The sequence below is a fragment of the Corylus avellana genome, chromosome ca7 (genome assembly GCF_901000735.1).
Source record: "Corylus avellana chromosome ca7, CavTom2PMs-1.0".
NCBI classification, from domain to species: domain Eukaryota; kingdom Viridiplantae; phylum Streptophyta; class Magnoliopsida; order Fagales; family Betulaceae; genus Corylus; species Corylus avellana.
Window position 1 is genome coordinate 26,927,779 of NC_081547.1, and position 20,729 is coordinate 26,948,507.

Here is a 20,729-nt window from a genome sequence, read left to right on the forward strand (position 1 = left end):
GACATGGACTCAATCTATTGTTCGAGGGGGACATTTACAATAGGGTGGGTGATAGTTTAAGGTGGTATGTGGACTTTATCCTTTATTTTAATTTTTTCAAGATCCTTGAGAGAGACCTTTCCTTACCTATTTAAATATATGATTTTGGTCGGGAGACGCTGGTCCAAGTGGCTTGCTTTCTGCTTAATTGATGAAAACTTCATATCTGTTAGCAGTAGTTGCAGATAAATGGCTCAAAGTGCTTCTGTATAATCTCCCGAGTTCCCTTCTCTCCTTTTGGGATCATTTGGAATTAGGCCCAGGAATAACCCTCTCAGTGAATTAGTGGCTTTATCTCCTTGTTGAGTTGGCTGCAAAGGTGATATTAAGGATTAGAAGTAAGATTTGGTTGAGGGGGTCTGACGATGCTGCCGTTACTTTATGTTACTCAAAACCATCAATGTATCCTTTTTTCTGTAATTGAGAATAGAACATCTATCTGACTATTACAAGGGTGATCTATTTTTATTTTTTAAAAAAAGGAAGAAAGATTAGGCTTACTTTCTCCCTGAAGCACTGTAATAGTTGCTGGCTGTGTAGCTCCTAAGGGCACTTTTCAGGGAATGTTTGGAAAAACAGCTACAGATTAGGAGAAATTGAGTGCTTGTAAGACTAAGCTTATATTTGTCATGCACTTATGGATAAATAAACATATTGATTGGTACCTGGTAACTGAAGTATATGTCCGTTATAATTTTTAACTGATGTCTACAAACATTTTTTTTAAAAAAAATACTTTTGGCATTTATTAATTTTTTGTTCTTTCTGTATATGTATTGGTTAAATACTATAATTGACTGATGGTGGTCATTGAAGAGCTTGCTTGTGCAGTTCATTTTTCCCTGAGTAATTTGTCAATAACCAAAGAAGTAAAGGGCATGTTTGGTTCTATTCTCTGAAAACAGCTTTTATTTTGTGGAGAAAAATAAAAAACAGCATGAAGGCACATTGGGGAATGTGTTTATTCTTGTTAACATCAATGTTCAAAATCAGGGCAGTGAAGTGTTTAGAAAATTTCTTTTCATTCTCAACAACTGGTTTCTGAAACACGATAGGAAATAGCTTTCTGCTGTTGTGTTGTCCAGTACTTTCAGCATGTATTTTTTTGAAAATGGTGACGCATCTTATTTCGTATAAATTTTTCTGTTATGAAGTGGCAGGTAAATAGTTCAAATATAGTAACAGTTTTGAATTATACTTGTGGTCATTTTTGGAGTATTTAATGCAAGAGATTCTGAAGTGTGAATCATTTTTTAATCATGCAGGCAGTCTCCTATATTAGGACATTGTATGCATTTACAAATGAAACATTGGCCAAGTATTCTTATGCAACATCACTACAAGCAACTCTGAGATATGGTATATTAATAAGCCTTGTGCAAGGCCTTGGTCTTGGATTTACGTATGGGCTTGCTATATGTTCTTGTGCCTTACAACTGTGGGTGGGAAGGTTTCTAATTGGAAGCAAAAAAGCTCATGGTGGTGAAATTATAACAGCCCTATTTGCTATAATTTTAAGCGGCCTGTAAGTATTTTGCTTAAACTGTCGTGTCCTGACTAAATCATTTCAACCATTTTTTCTTACGTATCATTTTTCTGTCTTTAATAGTGGACTGAATCAAGCCGCAACAAACTTCTATTCATTTGACCAAGGACGAATTGCTGCTTATAGACTTTTTGAGATGATAAGCCGATCATCCTCTGCAGTTAATCAAGATGGAACTACCCCAGTTTCAGTACAAGGAACTATCGAGTTTAGGAATGTATATTTCAGCTATTTGTCTCGTCCTGAAATCCCTATTTTGAGTGGGTTTTACCTCACTGTACCTGCTAAGAAAGCTGTGGCACTTGTTGGCAGAAATGGCTCTGGTAAGAGCAGCATTATCCCACTCATGGAGCGGTTTTATGATCCTACATTAGGTATGATTGTCTTATTCTTTACCTTTCCTTCTTGTTTTTTGTTTTTCTGTTTTTCTTGGGGGTGTGTGTACGTGCTGGGTTGGGTTGGTGGGTCTGGCCATATTCTTTTCCTTTTAAAAAGGTGCATGTATCTTGGCAAAGTTCCATGGAAATACTTAGTATGCTTGCACATTTCAAAGGTTTGTTTTTATTCTGTGGTGCAGGAGAAGTTCTCTTGGATGGAGAAAATATTAAGAACCTGAAACTGGAATGGCTAAGAAGCCAAATAGGACTAGTTACCCAGGAGCCTGCCTTGCTAAGTTTGAGTATAAGAGACAATATTGCTTATGGGCGGGATGCTACCTTTGATCAAATTGAAGAAGCTGCTAAAATAGCACATGCACATACTTTAATCAGCTCACTTGAGAGAGGATATGACACACAGGTAAAAGTTGAAAGAAAATATTAACTCAAACCTATGTTTCCTGGTATTGTCTGATACGTATCATTTCCTGTTCTTATGGTCTCAAGTTAAGTAACTCTTTTTCATTTCAGGTGGGTAGGGCTGGGTTAGCATTAACAGAAGAGCAGAAAATAAAACTTTCTATTGCTAGAGCGGTACTTTTAAATCCATCAATTCTTCTGCTTGATGAGGTTACTGGCGGACTTGATTTTGAAGCTGAAAGAGCTGTTCAGGAGGCTCTAGATCTCCTCATGTTAGGACGCTCAACTATAATAATAGCTCGACGACTTAGTCTTATCAGGAATGCTGATTACATAGCTGTGATGGAGGAGGGTCAACTTGTTGAAATGGGTACACATGATGAATTATTGACCCTGGACGGCCTATATGCAGAGCTTCTCAAATGTGAAGAAGCAGCAAAACTTCCTAGAAGGTATAATACAAGGGAAAACTATGCATTTGCTGACATGGATATTGCGGGTGAATAACCTGCAATAATAAATTTAAGCATTCTGTATCATTGTGAAGATAATTATTTTTTTATTTTTGGGCTTGTTTGCTAGAAAGTTAAATTGGACTTCTTTTTATTTTTACTTTTCTTTATGCTAAGTTGCATGTATGGTTTCTGTTTATGTAACCACATCCAGGATGCCATTAAGAAACTACAAAGAGATTGCAGCTTTCCAAATTGAAAAGGATTCTTCAGCAAGTTACAGCTTCCAAGAACCATCATCTCCTAAAATGGTCAAATCGCCCTCTCTCCAGAGAGTTCCTGGCATATTCCGACCATCAGATAGCACCTTTAACTTTCAGGAATCACCCAGAGCTGGGAGCCCACCACCAGAGAAGATGCTGGAAAATGGTCAGCCCTTGGATGCAGCAGATAAGGAACCATCGATAAGAAGGCAGGATAGTTTTGAAATGAGACTACCGGAGTTGCCCAAGATTGATGTTCAGTCTGCACATCGACAAACATCAAATGGTTCCGACCCTGAATCTCCTGTTTCACCCCTTTTGACATCTGATCCCAAGAATGAACGTTCACATTCACAGACTTTTAGTCGACCACATAGTCAGTCTGACGATGTTCCAGTGAAAGTGAAGGAAGCGAAAAATACACAGCATCGGGAAGCACCATCATTTTGGAGGTTGGCAGAGCTTAGTTTGGCAGAGTGGCTTTATGCTGTATTAGGAAGCACCGGTGCTGCTATCTTTGGTTCTTTTAATCCTCTTCTTGCTTATGTTATAGCACTTATAGTAACGGCATACTATAAACATGAAGGCCATCACTTGCGGGAGGAAGTAGACAAATGGTGCTTGATCATTGCCTGCATGGGTATAGTGACAGTTGTTGCCAATTTTTTGCAGCACTTCTACTTTGGTATAATGGGGGAGAAGATGACTGAACGAGTTCGTAGAATGATGTTCTCAGGTGCTTGGCTCTTTCCTTAATCTCCCAGTAGTTCTCTTGAGACATGAAATTTTGTTTATTCACATTACCTTATATATTTCCACAATGTGACAGCGATGTTGCGCAATGAAGTTGGATGGTTCGATGAAGAGGAAAACAGTGCTGACACCTTATCCATGCGTTTGGCAAATGATGCTACATTTGTGCGAGCTGCTTTTAGCAACCGGCTCTCCATATTTATACAGGACAGTGCTGCTGTTATTGTGGCTGTTCTCATTGGGATGTTGCTACAATGGCGATTGGCACTTGTGGCTTTGGCGACCCTGCCGATTCTCACTGTTTCTGCCATTGCTCAGGTTTGCACCATATCTACTTGCCTCCCAGTACAAATTTATTTAATACTTGAACTGATAGTTGAGTTGTGATTTAAACTTATTCTTTAATTTTCTTTTATGAATAAAAAATTCATTAATCAGCCCATTTTGTATATAAATATCCTTTTCATCAGCTTCAAGGTCTTTCATATTTTCAAGGGCTATATTTTATTTTGTGGAAAGTGACTTGTAGGCAGAAAAGTTTTTATTTATTTTTAATAATGTTCAGTGTAACTTTTATGTTTTCCACTGTTTGATAGGAACACTGAAAATGACATGAAAGCTGTTTGGCATGCCTGGAAAACCCTGATATTTTCTTATTTTCAGATAGCTACAAGTAATGACTTATTTGAGATAAACACAAAAGTGTTCACAAATTACCTAGAATGCTGAAGTAGGAAATCATAAACACCAGATGCAAGAATAGGCAATAAGTGTATTCCATTGAAGCTTTTAATTTATTTAAATCAAAATCCATCACTTCTTATGAGTCCCACCACAAAAGCTTGTGTCATCCGCATAAAACCACCCCACACACTCAGCCGCCACCAATAACTGCCAGTGAATGGTGACCTCAATAATTCTCTTGTCCTATGTTATCCAATTCACCTAACAAAAACCGCACATGCACCTCACACCCGTATCTGCTTTTTACATGCACACACTTGCAGTGCACGCTGCACAACTATAAGCATATGCATCATTTCTATATAGTGGGTTCCCCCAAACACACATAGCAAGCCCATGCGAAATTGATTTGACATATTCCTTTAATAACGACTGTGCTTTTTCAAAGTCCTAAAACACAGTTGCCAACAATGTGGCATTGTGGTGACCTAAAAAAGGTCAATATTGTGATTAACAACACTTGCAGTGCAGGCTGCACAACTATAAGCATATGCATCATTTCTATTTAGTGGGTTCCCCCAAACACACATAACAAACCCATGATTTTTGAAATTGATTTGACATATTCCTTTAATATCGACTGTGCTTTTCAAAGTCCTAAACACAGTTGCCAACACTGGCATTGTGGTGACCTAAAAAAGGTCAATATTGTGATTAACAGCTACACTGTCTATATATTTGGATCTAATTTTGTCTGATCTTTTGGTCAATTTGTAACCTTACTGACCTGCCTGGATTTGTGAAATCTCTACCTTTCTTATATATCTGTTTTCCGTGGATGTAATAATTACTTAGTGCTGAGTTTCATTTTATATGATTCACTTTCATATATTCGTTTTTTTTATTAAAAAATAATAATAATAATAATTAATTAATTAATTAATTTTTTAATTTATAAAAAGCACTGTTTAAATATTTTGCAGAAATTGTGGCTTGCTGGATTTTCAAGGGGAATCCAGGAGATGCACAGGAAGGCATCTTTGGTCCTTGAGGATGCAGTTAGAAACATATACACTGTTGTAGCATTCTGTGCTGGTAACAAGGTAATGGAGCTCTACAGATTGCAACTAAACAAAATATTTAAACAGAGTTTCCTTCACGGAATGGCCATTGGTTTTGCATTTGGCTTCTCACAGTTTTTACTTTTTGCCTGTAATGCCCTTCTCCTCTGGTACACCGCATATTCTGTAAAACATAAATATATGGATCTACCTACTGCTGTCAAGGAGTATATGGTTTTCTCTTTTGCAACATTTGCACTGGTGGAGCCTTTTGGATTGGCTCCTTACATACTTAAGCGTCGTAAGTCTCTCACTTCAGTATTTGAAATCATAGATCGAGTGCCTAAGATTGAACCAGATGATAACTCAGCATTGAAGCCACCGAATGTATATGGGAGCATCGAGTTGAAAAATGTTGATTTCTGTTACCCTACTCGCCCAGAATTGTTGGTATTGAGCAACTTCAGTCTCAAAGTCAACGGGGGACAAACTGTGGCTGTGGTGGGAGTTTCAGGGTCTGGGAAGAGCACCATAATATCTTTGATGGAGAGATTCTATAATCCGGTTTCTGGTCAAGTACTACTGGATGGGCGAGATTTGAAACTTTATAATTTGAGATGGTTGAGGAACCACCTAGGTCTTGTTCAGCAGGAACCAATTATCTTCTCAACAACCATAAGGGAAAACATAATATATGCAAGGCACAATGCTAGTGAAGCTGAAATGAAAGAGGCTGCTAGGATAGCAAATGCTCACCATTTCATCAGCAGCTTGCCTCATGGTTATGACACACATGTGGGAATGAGGGGTGTGGATCTCACCCCAGGACAGAAACAGAGAATTGCAATTGCTCGGGTAGTGCTAAAAAACGCACCCATATTGTTATTAGATGAAGCAAGCTCGTCCATTGAGTCTGAGTCAAGTCGAGTGGTGCAGGAGGCTCTAGATACATTGATCATGGGGAACAAAACAACCATTCTGATAGCCCATAGAGCTGCAATGATGAGGCATGTAGACAACATTGTAGTTCTGAATGGGGGGCGAATTGTAGAGGAAGGGACCCATGATTCTTTGGTGGCAAAGAATGGTCTGTATGTCCGTTTGATGCAACCTCATTTCGGGAAGGGTTTGCGTCAGCATCGACTTGTTTAGAAGAATGGGTTTTGTGATTGTTTGGGTTTGGCTCATCTACGGTTCTCATTCTGCTCATTTTGAATCTCTTGGATATATCTATACTGATGGTTGTTTTCCTATAATGTTGGTGGGAGTCCTGAGCCAGCAGCAGGGAGAGGAATGAGACTGCTGAGGCTTATTACAATTTTTATGTTGCAGAGTGAGTTGGTGTATCCAGTGGCGGCTGTGCTAGTTACATTGTTCAAAAGTAGGTTTTAGAAGTAGGGATTTTGGAATCGGTTGGCCTTTGGGGATGTGCTCTCGGGGCTGGATGCATATTCTTTCGGAGGCGATGATCACTAGATTGGCATTGTGCTTCGTCTCCATGGTATATTGATTTGCTTTTTAAGCAGAAAGTGGGTTGGAATTAGTTCTAGTATTTTTTTTTTTTTTTTACTGAGGTGTGGTTTTCTTTTTACATTTTTAGTAAACTTCTTTGACCTCTCTCCAGCTTCAACGCTAAATTTATTTCTTGTAGTAAGTTTTACTTCCCTTTGTGAAAAATGTAGAAAGTTCAAGAGGAAAAAAAAAAAAAAAACTTGTAACCTTTGTATATAAATACTGATGATTTACAAGCTATTCAGTTTTGCCTGTTTGATCCCGCAAGTTATACTGTGCCAAGAACAAGAAGCTCCCCCCACTGTTGGATTCAGTGTAATCTGAAGTTACGTTCTGCACTGCATCATTCTCTAACTTGGATGTTCATGGAGCATGTTGTTACGGCATGAACAACAGGCATCCCATGTCCTGCTTATTATTATATGGCATAAACTCCTGGAGTTGCATACAGATTGATTGTTAATTTTGGTGGTGATGATTTCTGTAGGAGACTTTCTTGCTCAATATATACATTTATTGCAAATTAACAATCAATAAAAAACAAAAACAAAAACAAAAACAAATAATGACTTTCACATAGGAGATTGCCAGCTCCACAACCGTACTTCATATGTCAAGCACCTTAAAAGAGTCTGCAACCACTCTAAGCATCTCGCGATATCTTCTCCATCGTCTTGTGTTTGCTCCGACAATCAGCGTGTAATATCTCCCTGCAGAAAGAGCAAGTTGGTATTATTTATTGATAACATGTCCTCCCAGTGTGTTGCATATTGACAGTTATGCTTCAGATAGCAGGTAAACTCGTGATCTAATCTCAAGGCTATTCATCTTCCTGGTATTGTAAGATGGATGATGGCAGCACTCAAATCAAATGGTACAAAACATTATGATAATGGCACTTACCATTTGCAATTGCTATGGTTGCAAAGGAAGTGGTAGAGAAATTCGGAGATGTAAGTTCATACTCAAAGGTGTAATAATTTTTCCCATCAACGGTTTTCTGCATCCATTGGATAGACATTATTATATATTTCCTGCAAATTTTGGAGTTAAATTGAGAGGAACTTTGTGAAGAGGAAGATACAAACCTCCTTCATCTCCATTATATCAGCTACTTGATTCGGTGCAGCATATCTATGTCTCACCAAATTGTAAATTACCTGTTAAACATAGTAACTTGTCAAAGACCATTTAGAGTCTTCTGAAAACATAAAAGACTCTGCAAAATTGCATTTCTTCACCTCTTCCATTGGACCCATATCATGGATGTCTGTTTTAACAGTCGGTATAAATCTCACTCTAACATTTTGCAGTTGCAAATATCGATCCTTAAATGCAGAATCATGCGCCCTGAAGTCAAACTCCTGAACAATACAAAAGATGAATTATTTTTACAACCAAAATTCAGGCTTCCATTTCATAATGAGATTATCTTACCCTCCAATCCGCCGGGTAGTAATAAGAATACCCATCTGCAGAATCAACGAAAGCTCGATAGTTCTTCGGTATTTCTGCGCAACACGGGTAGGATAACAACTTATTTGTTACAAGCAAAGAGAGATTTCAAATGGAGATTACAAAATTGCTTCATACTGACATAAACTTACAAGTCATATATTGAAATAACTTCCAACCATGATACCTTCAGCAAAAAGGGAACTTGCAGGGAGTAAACTTGCACTTGCAGCCAGTGCTCCAATTTTCAACAGCAGCAGCCTTCTCTTGCAATTGCCTAAATTTCATAAAGGTAATCATTTAAGACACTGAACAACCAAGTTTATAGGGTTTGAATTAAATTCAATCATCATATAGAACAGGATATAATAAACATTCTAACAAACCCATTACAGATTTAGCCAAAGTAATCATCTAAGCATCAGGGTTCTTTTGTCAAATATCAGTTTGACAGAAACCCACTTGTAATTCCTAGAACAAACGGCAATCAACTCATTCTAAGCCAAAAATCGAAAAGAAATCAATCTAGTTATCTCTCAAACACGACTTTCCTCACAGATAAGAGTGGCAGAAAGTGCATAACAAGTGTGAAGAGCTAGAATTCATCTGGGTGTCTTACTTTCGTCACTTGAGGCTGTCTCCCTTGAGCATGTGATGGTGTTGCGAAAGCAAAAGGCAGCATCTCTTGGTAAGTCCTTCGAAGGAGGCAAGTTCAACTGGAAATAGTACACAACTCATTCACTGAGAGGGAAATAGAAATACATAGTCTGAAATCTGAATAGAAGAATGTGGAGAGGGAACCAATTGATGCACTGACCTTCTTGCAAGAGGTGGTTGAAACCCAGTTCAGTGAGAGTGAAGACGCTGCCATGTTTGACAAAGAGAAGAATTTCTAGCTTCTCATGATGTGGGTATTGGATGGTGTAGCTCTGCCTTTTGTTTTGGCTAGGAAGGAGATTGTCTCATGTGGGGGCTTGTTTCCCTCTTGTTTTTGGATAGCAGTGGATAATACCATGTTTAATGGGGGGAGGAAATTCATTGATTTTCTAAATTTAACACTGTTAAATTAATAAAATTTAATATAATTTTTTTTGGTCTTTTCATTTGAAATGAAAGAAGATCCAGATATCATGCTGCCAAAAAAATTTTATACAGTTTTTCAAACATTAATAATGGACGGTATTATTCATCCTCCAATATTAAATGCAGGAACACTTCGTTCAAGAAGAGGGGCATGTGATCAACCTCCAGCTTCGTTATACAACTTATACTTTAATTCAAATTAAGCTGAACCAAAATTATTTAGTTTGCAAGGATTGCAGCTTTAAACTTTTGGACGAACTTCTTTTTCAAATCGAGTCAAAGAAATTTAATTTATTTAATTCACTTGTGTTTTTAGTACATGAAAAACACATAATTTTTTAATAATTTTATTATAATTTTTATATACTAAAGAACACATGACTATGTTTATAGACCCATTTAGAAGAAATTTATGTTCATAATTAAATGTTTCATTGATTTGAGAAAGTGTAACTGAATAGAATAGAGAAAATGCTTATAGACCCAGCAAATGGAGCCTTTACACGTCTTCTAATTTTGTAAATATATTATGAATAGAGAAAGCTTAAAACTCTGGGAAGTAGCCAAAGATCCATGGAGTTGGTCAACAGCAAATCTACTGACCATCGCTTTAATTAAAGAAAGGTTTTTTTTAAAGGTTTCGTACTTCTTGGGGAAGTTTATCACACTGCCCTTGCTGAAGATCGATTTATTACATGTCTACTCCTAACTTTTGAAGCATATTGTAAGGGAGAAAAATAACATAATTTTAACTGATTCATATGAACATCCTTATTTCAATATTCTAATATTGGGAAGGATTTCTGCCGTTCACACAAGGTAGAAATGGGATTTATCGGAGGAAAATTAGATCATCTCCGGTTCAAAAACCCAATTCCTCATCGTGGTGAATGAGAATTGTTAGAAATTTATAAGACTGAAAAATAGAAAAAAAAAAAATGAATTTCAGTAATTTATGTTTGAGTTATTAGTAATTTGAGTAGCAAATATGATTCTTTATAAAACTCATTTGTTTGAACAAAAGACGAGTGGCTACTCAAGACTTATTTAGATAGATGAAATTAAGTATTTCACAAGTTGAGTCTCATTTATTAAATGAGTGATAAAAGGGAATTGTTGAAAGCCCATTCTCATATTTTCTATCTGAATTTCATTAAGTTCAGACAAAAAAATAAAAGGACGTCTTGTTCCATCGTAATCCAATTCAATTTTCAGACCGGTGATTGCATTAATTTACGTTGTTGCCAAAAAAAAAAACAGCTAAGTTCAGTTAAGTCAGTTTCCTACTTCGCAAACTTCAATGAGGCTCTTTAAGAAAACACCAATAATTTATTTAAAACTGTCAGTGGGTCCTCAAAAAACTAACAGTCCAGATCTTGGAAACCGCAGCATCACCATCATCACTCCCACACGCCTCTTCTTCCTTCTCCTTCTTCAGTGAGAAAAACTCTCTGTGTTTGTGTCTCTGTTTCACATCATTTTCTTAAGAAGAATTCTGACCCAGGCGCGCCTTCTTTCATCCAACTTTGCTCTTGCTAAAAGCCTCAAAAGAACTGAGAACGCAAAGGTGATAAAAATAGGTTCTTGTCTGCATTTTATGGGCTATATTGGTTAGCTTAAGCGAAAGTTGTGTAGGAAGATATGTTTCATTCAAATACTTCATGTGTTACCTGGATATTATGCGTTTTCTGTGTTCCACTCGCTGTATGTGCTTCATTTTTTCCTAAAGATAGCTTTTTTATTGATTGTGGTGGAAGTAAAGAATTGAAACTCGATGATGGCCGGGTTTTTGAGTCCGATTCTGGGAATCAGCATGTGGGTTTGTCTCCAGACTCCCACATTGTGGTTTCTGAGACCAGAATGGGCAACTCAAATGACTCAACTCTCTGTAGTTCTGCTCGGGTTTTTAAAGAAACTTCAACTTACACTATAAATACTAAGCAGATTGGTCGCCATTGGCTGCGGTTGCATTTTCATCCGGTTCAGAATCCACATTATCATTTGAAATCTGCAGTTTTTTCAGTTGCGGCTAATGGAATTACACTGCTTCATTGGTTTTCATCGTCTTCGAATTTAGGCACAAAATCCTGTCTTTTTAAGGAATATGTGATCCAGGTGGATGGTTCAAGCTCAGAAAAGTTGGTGCTGACATTTTCTCCCTTGAATGGTTCGATTGCATTTATCAATGGGATAGAGGTTATATCTACGCCTGATGGGCAATTTCCTTCCAGTGCAGTGCCATTTCCCCTGCGGGCTGCTGTTGAGATCCCCACTCATGTAGCTTTCGAGACAGCTTATAGAATTAACATGGGAGGTCCTCTTCTAACTTCAAAGGACGATCCACAATGGAGGATATGGGAAACAGATCAATCTTTTCTTGTTAATGTTGCTTCTGCCAAGAATGTAACGGTAGATCCTGCTTCGATTAAATACCTTGATGGGGTATCGAGAGAAATTGCACCCAATTTGGTTTACTCAACAGCACAAGAAATGGCGAATGCAAATGTCATCAATCAGAGATTTAACATTTCATGGGCATTTGAAGTTGAACCCATGTTTACCTATTTTATTAGGATGCATTTTTGTGACATTGTTAGCATAACTACTGGTACTTTGTTTTTCAATGTGTATGTTAACAATCAATCTGCTCTAGATTCTTTTGATATCTCAAGCAAAACAATGGAACTATCTGCTGCTTACTTTGTAGACTTCATTGCCAACACTTCCGCGAGCTTGAATCGGATTCTGGTCCAAGTAGGTCCTTCCAATCTGAGGAATTTTCCACCCAATGCAATTCTAAATGGTTTGGAGATAATGAAAATGAGCAATCCGAGTGACAGCCTTGTCAAGAATCTTAGACCAGACTATATTGATTCCAGGATCCCCAAGAGAAAAAACTGGATACTGCTGGCAATTACTTCTTCAGTCAGTCTTGCAGTTTTGGTGCTCATCTTTGCGGTTTTATACTTGTATTTGCACCATCCAAAGAAGCCTAGGCATGAGACTGCTCATCTGGGAAATTCTGATAGCAAAGTTTCAGTTGGTAGCTTTGCTTCTTCAACAGCACATTCTCTTAGTTTAGGCCGTGTTCTAGCATTCTCTGAGATTCGTGAAGCAACAAAGAACTTTGATCAAAGGTTGGTTCTTGGTGTTGGTGGTTTTGGAAAGGTTTATAAAGGAGTGCTAGAAAATGGGGTTGTGGTTGCTGTAAAGCGAGCAAACCCACAATCCCAGCAAGGATGCACTGAATTCAGAACAGAAATTGAGATGCTTTCGAAGCTCAGGCACAGACACCTGGTTTCTCTTATTGGCTACTGCGAAGAATTTGATGAGATGATTCTTGTATATGAGTTTATGGCCGGGGGTCCCCTCCGTAAGCACTTGTACGGCTCAGATCTTCCCCAACTTACTTGGAAACAAAGGCTGCAAGTTTGCATTGGAGCTGCAAAAGGTCTGCACTACCTTCATACTGGAGCAGCAGAGAGTATCATCCACCGTGATGTTAAAACAACCAACATTCTACTCGATGAAAATCTCACTGCAAAAGTGGCAGATTTTGGATTGTCTAAATTAGGCCCTACTCTGGATCAAACCCATGTGAGTACTGCAGTAAAGGGGAGCTTTGGTTACCTTGATCCCGAGTACTATCGTCGACAACAACTCACAGAGAAATCTGATGTGTATTCTTTTGGAGTAGTAATGATGGAGGTTTTATGTGCTAGACCAGCTGTAAACCCTGCTCTTCCAAGAGAACAGATTAACATAGCAGAATGGGCCATGGACTTGCAAAAGAGGGGGCAGTTAGAGAAGATAATAGATCCCCATCTTGTAGGATCTGTTAATCTTGATTCCCTGCGAAAATTTGGTGAAACAGCAGAGAAGTGCCTAGCTGAACATGGTGCTGACAGGCCAACAATGGGAGATGTCTTGTGGAATTTGGAGTATGCTCTTCAGCTACAAGAGGCTTCTATGCAGATGGTTTCGAATGAGAATAGTGCAAATTATATTCCGGATATTCCAGAATGGGTTAACCAAATTGAACCTGCTGAAGGTGATGCTGCAGACGCTATTAGCTACAAAGACTCTGATACAACAACATCAAGTGGAGTATTTTCACAGTTGATGGATCCAAAGGGAAGGTAGTTCTGCAAGGGTAATAAGCCTCTAACACACAATTTTAGTTGAGAATATTAGTGCCTGTCTTTTACCACAAATGGAAAATTTTTCTTTATATTGTTCATGACTTCCAATAGGCTGACTTGTTGTAAAATGAAAGTCTCATAGTTCTTCAGATATATGCATCCAAGAACTGACAAGGAATGTCTTTCTATGCTTACAAAGACCACTTCCTTGAGTGATTCTTGTGAACCTTGCCACATGCTTGGTTTTAATCTGCCTAGGTTAATCTTTCTGTAATGAGTGAGTGCTCATAAGTATTAAGATTTTCAAAACTTTGGGTTTTTCCTGCAGTCAAATTAGGATAGTATTTACTAGTCCAGAGAATTCTTAGTTGCTTCTTATCTAATATTGTTAAGAAATGCTACATTTATTTACTGTTCCAAAATTCAACGATGATTTTCATTGCCCCATCAGAGAATAAGTACTTGTCATTAATATTGTTTTATGTGAAATCTATGATTACATTATCTGGAGTAAGAGTCAGTGGAGGAGAGCCTCTGATTCTGCAGACATGGGTGAGATATAAATAAGTACAAATATGAGGAATTTTCTCACTACTCAATGTGTGGTGGGCGGCACAGGGGAACGACTTTTAGACCAAGCATTTTGTACCATTGGTTTTAGATTTTAGAATCTTGGGATTGTACCTTTGGTGAATATGGTGCTGAGGGAAAAAGTTACAACAAATTGGAACTTGTGAAGCAGGAGTGTTACCACTCCTGCTGCCATGGCATGGAATTACCTTCAACTGCAGTAGATTTCTGCCTCGGATCTTCTGTTATGAAGAAAACAGTGCCCTTTTTTTTTCTTTTTCTTTTTTTTTCTTTTTTTTTTCATCCCTCATTTTGCATTTGTTTTCAGTTCGTTAGTATTAGGCCATCTACAAAGAGTAGAATGATTTAGTTGGTGGGTTTCAAATTATAATGAAGGTTTATAGGAGCAAATTTATTTATTTTTTCTAAGCAAATTAGGAAAGGGTTACAAGGGATTAAAAAACCTTCATTAAGTGAAGTTTAAAGGATAAAAGACTATTTGTAACGCGTTCGGTCCATTAGGGCTATGTTTGTTAATTAAAAGCTAAAAAAACTCAAAAATATTCACTATAAGCCCAAAGCAATGAAGATATTAGTAAATGAACAAAATGTCATGAAAGCTGAAACGTCGAGGTCAATAATATAGAAACTTAAACTTTGAACAAAACAACATAAATGTTCTTAATAACTTTTATAGTGTAGTAAGTCACTTAATAAGAACTCAACAAGAAAATTTAAAGGATCATGCTCGTGCAATTGATCAGGATCTCCAGCATTAGAATTCTTAGCAATTTGAGTAGAAAATGTGAGAGAGACCTTATGAGACCTGTATGCCTTAATAAGTGGGTGGGCTGCTTGAAATTTATTAGGGTAAGTGAGCTCCATTGGGGCTCTTTAATTGTGCATATGTTAACATGTTTAACATGCTTATGCTAAGTGCTATAGTGAATTTTATGAATGTCTTTATTTTACAGAATATATATATAAAACTATTTTCGATCTCATTTTGTTGGGAAAAAGACCAAGAATGGTCAGTCCACATAAAACTTTTACTAACTAATTTCATTAAGGCCCAGGATTCAATTACTTGGGCCTAAAACATAAACTACAACAACTTAATTAACTTATTTGGAACTAATTAGCCTAAAACACCAACTAAGGCCCACAACTTAGCTAAAATGGATCCATTTCCCTTTAACCAACTGTTTACACAAAACTTTATTGAAAATGAATCGAATTCTCCCTTTGTACTAAAATTGGAAGAGCACCTATTTAATTTTTCTTACCAACCCGTTTTGAACCTTTGATAAATGATACTTTTCCAACCACTTAGGACCTTTGGCATGGAGTTTTTGGCCATGAAAGTTTATGCTTTGGCCGACTTTTACAAAGATCAGAAAATGAAGGAAAATTTGAATTAATGACTCCCGCTTCATGAAACATAGTTCTCAGCCGATTAAACTATTTCTTATGCTCAATTGCTTATAACATTTAGGTTTAAAATCATTTTTCAAGTAAAAACTAGTTCTTAATGAGCCATTATAATTCAGGTACGTAGGGGAGTTCTTCCCTTGGCCGAATCATGCTTATCAATACATCATTTTTAGGAAAATAATTATTTTTTATTTTTTTAGAAGAATATCATTATTATGGAAATGATATTTCATTTATGAGTTTATTCGAGTGTGCAAAACATGCTTTTAGCCGCCCATTGGTGTGTTAAGTGTCTTTAGTGTGAGTGAGGCCAGGTGCCCTTATTGGATTCGTGTGAGTAGGCAGTAGATCTAATTTAAGTAGAAATGTCGTTGTTATTAAAAAAAGAAAAAAGAGGTTTTGGCATTCAAACATTGATGAACGTTATCATTTTCTCCATTGTTATTAAAAGTCAGTCATCTTCCTTGGGTTGTAGTGGCAGTACTGTGACCTGTCAAGTTATATGAAAGACAAACTAATCAATCATGGCAAATGATAACAGCTCTTTTTTGCAATTATTCAAGAGCCTGGTCGGTCCAATAAAGATATATATGATTATGGTAAAGTCCTTCTGTCGGCATAATAAATGATATTCAAGATATTTTTTTTTCTCACCCAAATAATGTTAATGTTTGAGAGCAACATGTAAACAATTCCCACACTCTTCCTTTCTGGGCCATAAGATAGGAAGAAGTACAAACCTCACGTCTTGATGTCTCTTGCTCATTACATTTTGCATCAACTACTACTGGGATGGAGTTATCCAACCAAATTTGCCAAGAAACAAAGTAACTTGCTGCATATCACATCACATCACATCACACCACGTCTACTCCTTCAAACTATCTATTTTCTTTCTATAAGGATGATGTAATATATCTTCATGTTTGACACTGAAAAGTAAGGGAAAGTTACAATTTATTTTTTAGTTTTGAGACCTATTATTTCTCAATCTCTTTATCGAATTACTGTGGATTTGAAAAATATATATATATATAGATGAAGATGAATGGGAGATGGAGAAATGACATTTCCTTTTGATTTTGCTTAGGACAAGAAAAAAATATTGATGTTGTTAGAATATATGAAAAATATATTTGGTTACAATTGCATATGCAATTGCAAGTAATATTGAAACTTATCTTAAGAGTATCCACATCATATCAAATTTTGAAGAACAAGTCTACTTTTTTTTTTTTAATTTTAAAGAACCACTAAAAATACTATAAACCCATTCTTTATTTTGGATAATGAATCATTTTTCTTTTTTCTTTTTCTTTTTTTAGGTTTAAAAAAAGAATAGTTAAAGAGATAAATAGAGTTTGAAGAGAAAAATTAATGAAATAAGAGATAAAGAAAGATCTATCATATATTTGAAGAATTAATAAAAACCGGATGTAGGGTAATTTTAAGGTGTGATTCTTCATAAACTTATTATTATTTTTAAAAAATAGAATTGTTTAAAGAATTGGATGTAAATGCTCTTACAACCCAACTATGATATTACCTACCTAAGATCAAAATTCTCTAAATGTTAGCCATATTCCAACGTGTAAACTCTCAACCATTTTTTTTTTCAAATTAAATGGTTTAATTTTTATCATAATCACTCAAAAATATGATAAATATTAAGAGGATAAATTTGAAAAACTTATCAAATTTTAACCTCTTAATTTGAAGGCAGCATTAGACGATTCCAACAAATTTGAAATTTCTTAGAAAAACTCTCGAACCTTCTATCTACCTACTTTTTCGTAATTTCGGGTGTGTTTGGTAAAGGGCTTGAAAAATGAAGTGAACCGAAACTGTAGCAGATTTAATTGATGTGAGAAAAAAAAAATAAGAATGTTTTATATAAAAAAGTGAAAAAAAATTTTATTTTGTAGTAATTTTTTTATTTGAATAGCACTAAAAAGCGATTGATGTGAGGTAAAAAATAAAAATATTGAAATTAATTTTGAAAGAAATTTTCTAAGTCTTTTGAATCCGGTCCGGCCGAATCCTTTGCCAAACAGACCCGATTTCATGCACACCACAAGTTCACAAAATTCAAAAACGTGCACAGTGGACGCCGCATGATGGATTGGATGGTCGATGTGGGGCCATTAGAGCCGAGAAAACCTAACCTCCATGGTCCCACCAACATACTACAAAAACCCCCGAGCCTTAAACGCACATGTTTTAATATTCGTTGGTCGGTTCGTCCCAATCAAAAAACTCGCCGACCATGTAGCGCGCCATGAGATTTAATTGGCCGAACATCACGCGCGGGCCCATTGTGGGTCATAGGTCGGCGATCCTATTATCCTCGCCGATTCAATTGTAGCTAAATTCGATCACAACCACACACGTGGCCTCAGAGGACGTACTCTGGGCCCCATTCCTTGGCTGTAAAGTGACCGACATGTGGCTTCGAGAAAAGCCACGCCTCATTGGTCACATGGTATTTGTCTTGACCGAGAACCGGTTAGACCGGTTCCCTAGCCGTTATTTTAGGTATATAAATAGAAACTCCCAATAAACACATCTATATGAATGAGAGAGCTTTGAACAAAATCAAGTTAGAGAAATAAGCAAATAGACTTCCAAAAACTTTCAACTCTCAAAGCTCAAGAGCAGCTGAAATTCAAAAAAAATGCCGATTTCTAGAATTGCAATTGGTACTCCAGGAGAGGCTAGCCGTCCCGACGCGATTAGAGCTGCATTTGCCGAGTTTTTCTCCATGCTTATTTTTGTTTTTGCTGGGGAAGGATCTGGCATGGCTTTTAGTAAGCTCCCAATTTCAAAAATACATTCATTCCATTTTAATATTAGTTCATTGTTATCATGGACGAAACTAGAGGGCTGGGCAGCCATGACCCCTCGATTTTGAAATTCTTTTTAAAAATATTTACATATAGTTAAACATAACCGCGTCGCATTTGCCGAGTTTTTCTTCATGCTTATTTTTGTTTTGGCTGGGGAAGGATCTGGCATGGCTTTTAGTAAGCTCCAAATTTCAAAAACACATTCATTTCATTTTAATATTAGTTCATTGTTATTAGGGACAAAACTAGAGGGCTGGGTAGCCATGATCCCTCGATTTTGAAATTTTTTCTTAAAATATATACATATTTTTGGACCTAAAAATTTGGCTTGACTGTTATATTCTAACTTTTTTTTTTCTTAAGTGTGGTTGTAAAAAAATCCTTATTTGTTTATCATAAGCTTTGTGGCATTGCATGGTTTGGTCACAACTGATGATACCCCACCCACCACCCAAAAAAGTGTCACTTTCTTGAAATTGTCAAGGGCTGATTGGTGGGTTGTTTTGGCAGACAAGCTTACTGATAATGGGTCAACAACACCATCTGGGCTTGTTGCTGCTGCGCTGGCTCATGCATTTGCACTTTTTGTGGCGGTTTCTGTTGGTGCAAACATTTCTGGGGGGCATGTAAACCCTGCTGTGACTTTTGGTGCTTTTATTGGTGGAAACATTACTCTGTTGAGGACCATTTTGTATTGGATTGCACAGTTGCTCGGCTCAGTTGTTGCTTGCTTGCTTCTTAAGTTTGCCACTGGTGGACAGGTAAGAATCTGGATATGAGAATTTATATTGTAGACTAATTAACAATATTACACCGATTGGGTCTCACTTGAATTTGTACATGACCCACTGCAGGAAACATCAGCATTCTCCCTATCATCTGGCGTGTCTGTATGGAATGCGGTGGTTTTTGAGATTGTGATGACCTTTGGGCTTGTCTACACTGTGTATGCCACGGCGGTGGATCCAAAGAAGGGGAATGTAGGCATAGTTGCACCCATTGCAATTGGTTTCATTGTGGGTGCCAACATATTGGCTGGTGGTGCCTTTGATGGTGCATCCATGAACCCAGCAGTCTCCTTTGGCCCTGCCGTGGTTAGCTGGTCATGGACTAACCACTGGGTCTACTGGCTTGGCCCAATGGCCGGTGCAGCCATTGCAGCCATTGTCTATGACAACATCTTTATTGGCGAGGTTACACACGAGCCACTTCCCACCAATGATTTTTAAGAATATTGATTTAATCTCTCTCTCTCTCTCTAGATTAGTGCATGAGAGAATAAAGATGGGAAAGAAATGCGATTCTTCTTGTGATAGTCTGGGGAATGGAATTCAATTTCCATGTACTTCTGTTGTAGGTGTTCTTCTTGTTGTTTTCCATTTGTGCTCGAGGAATGGGTGAGCTTTTTGTATGTCTTACTAAATCAATGAATGAATTGTTTGTTTTGCAACTTGCTTAATAACTGCCTTTTGCTATGAACAATGATCAGAGAAAACAGAAACAGAAAATCCCAAATAGGTCCCAAATAAGTTTTCAATTTCAACAATTAAGTACTTAGGTTTTCTTACGGTTTCAAATAGGTATATTTGTAATTTAAAGTAATTGTGACACATAGCACGTACAATTGACACATGATGTGTCAAACAAGAGCCACATAGTAATAATTAAGTGGTCTAATATGACATATTGTTAATTAATTGTACGATAAATTTACAGAGTAACCTATTTGAAATCAGACGAAAAACTACGGATCTATTTGTCAAAATTAAAAACCTAAGGGTCCAATTGAAATCGCAAGAAAATTTAAGGACTAAATTTGATTTTTCCTTAAAAGAAAGAAGGAAAAAATAAAGAACAAAAGTTGTGTGCACCCATCTCACCTGACCAGCAAATACATTTTTGTATACAAACACAAAGCCAAGCATGAAAAAGTGAAAACAGTATGTTACAAAGCTAGAAGATTGGGATGACTAAGAAGATGGTTTTTGTTTCTCGAGTTCAGTTTTTTTTTTTTGGATGACTTCATAATTCCTGACATGGCATTAATATTGGGTGCTGATATAGACATTAATGAGTCAAATGAGATACACAC

At 37.0% G+C, this 20,729-nt stretch overlaps 4 protein-coding genes across 6 annotated transcripts in view; 3 read left to right on the forward strand and 1 right to left on the reverse strand.

Annotated features, from left to right (window-relative positions):
* LOC132188289 (ABC transporter B family member 20) overlaps positions 1-7,570 on the forward strand; it is a 12,866-nt gene extending 5,296 nt beyond the window's left edge. For both annotated transcript variants that reach the window (XM_059602708.1, XM_059602709.1), the window contains 7 exons: positions 1,305-1,564; positions 1,649-1,959; positions 2,163-2,383; positions 2,494-2,834; positions 3,049-3,833; positions 3,927-4,168; positions 5,518-7,570. In XM_059602708.1, the coding sequence (XP_059458691.1) occupies positions 1,305-1,564; positions 1,649-1,959; positions 2,163-2,383; positions 2,494-2,834; positions 3,049-3,833; positions 3,927-4,168; positions 5,518-6,747 (3,390 nt within the window). In that variant the 3' untranslated portion in view covers positions 6,748-7,570. The remainder of the gene's footprint in view (positions 1-1,304; positions 1,565-1,648; positions 1,960-2,162; positions 2,384-2,493; positions 2,835-3,048; positions 3,834-3,926; positions 4,169-5,517) is intronic.
* LOC132188290 (photosynthetic NDH subunit of lumenal location 1, chloroplastic) lies at positions 7,453-9,533 on the reverse strand. Its single transcript, XM_059602710.1, has 8 exons — positions 9,380-9,533; positions 9,182-9,278; positions 8,750-8,839; positions 8,545-8,618; positions 8,349-8,471; positions 8,196-8,267; positions 8,011-8,107; positions 7,453-7,817 (listed from the first exon to the last, which is right to left on the reverse strand). Exons 1-8 carry the CDS (start codon positions 9,431-9,433, stop codon positions 7,714-7,716), a joined length of 711 nt encoding a protein of 236 aa, XP_059458693.1. The 5' UTR covers positions 9,434-9,533; the 3' UTR covers positions 7,453-7,713.
* A 1,497-nt stretch (positions 9,534-11,030) lies between these two features.
* On the forward strand, positions 11,031-14,140 carry LOC132187031 (receptor-like protein kinase THESEUS 1). The gene has a single exon (XM_059601183.1). The coding sequence runs from the start codon at positions 11,287-11,289 to the stop codon at positions 13,786-13,788; it is 2,502 nt and encodes an 833-aa protein (XP_059457166.1). The 5' UTR covers positions 11,031-11,286; the 3' UTR covers positions 13,789-14,140.
* Positions 14,141-18,377: 4,237 nt separating this feature from the next.
* Positions 18,378-20,083, forward strand: LOC132187083 (aquaporin TIP1-3). Of its 2 annotated transcripts, none has more exons than XM_059601251.1 (3): positions 18,378-18,598; positions 19,148-19,398; positions 19,492-20,083. In XM_059601251.1, exons 1-3 carry the CDS (start codon positions 18,466-18,468, stop codon positions 19,864-19,866), a joined length of 759 nt encoding a protein of 252 aa, XP_059457234.1. In that variant the 5' UTR covers positions 18,378-18,465; the 3' UTR covers positions 19,867-20,083. The 2 variants fall into 2 exon arrangements, with proteins under 2 accessions (XP_059457234.1, XP_059457235.1); XM_059601252.1 differs by lacking the exon at positions 18,378-18,598 and adding an exon at positions 18,619-18,814.
* Positions 20,084-20,729: the final 646 nt, after the last annotated feature.

Excerpts from the sequence above, each read along its gene's own strand:
- LOC132188290 (XM_059602710.1), bottom strand. The coding sequence starts at position 9,433 with ATGGCAGCGTCTTCACTCTCACTGAACTGGGTTTCAACCACCTCTTGC. Across the intron at positions 8,840-9,181 it reads GACAGCCTCAAGTGACGAAA|GCAATTGCAAGAGAAGGCTG; the intron begins GTAAGACACCCA and ends TATGAAATTTAG. Across the intron at positions 8,619-8,749 it reads AAGTTCCCTTTTTGCTGAAG|AAATACCGAAGAACTATCGA; the intron begins GTATCATGGTTG and ends CGTGTTGCGCAG.
- LOC132187031 (XM_059601183.1), top strand. The coding sequence starts at position 11,287 with ATGTTTCATTCAAATACTTCATGTGTTACCTGGATATTATGCGTTTTC.
- LOC132187083 (XM_059601251.1), top strand. The coding sequence starts at position 18,466 with ATGCCGATTTCTAGAATTGCAATTGGTACTCCAGGAGAGGCTAGCCGT. Across the intron at positions 18,599-19,147 it reads AGGATCTGGCATGGCTTTTA|ACAAGCTTACTGATAATGGG; the intron begins GTAAGCTCCCAA and ends TTGTTTTGGCAG. Across the intron at positions 19,399-19,491 it reads AGTTTGCCACTGGTGGACAG|GAAACATCAGCATTCTCCCT; the intron begins GTAAGAATCTGG and ends GACCCACTGCAG.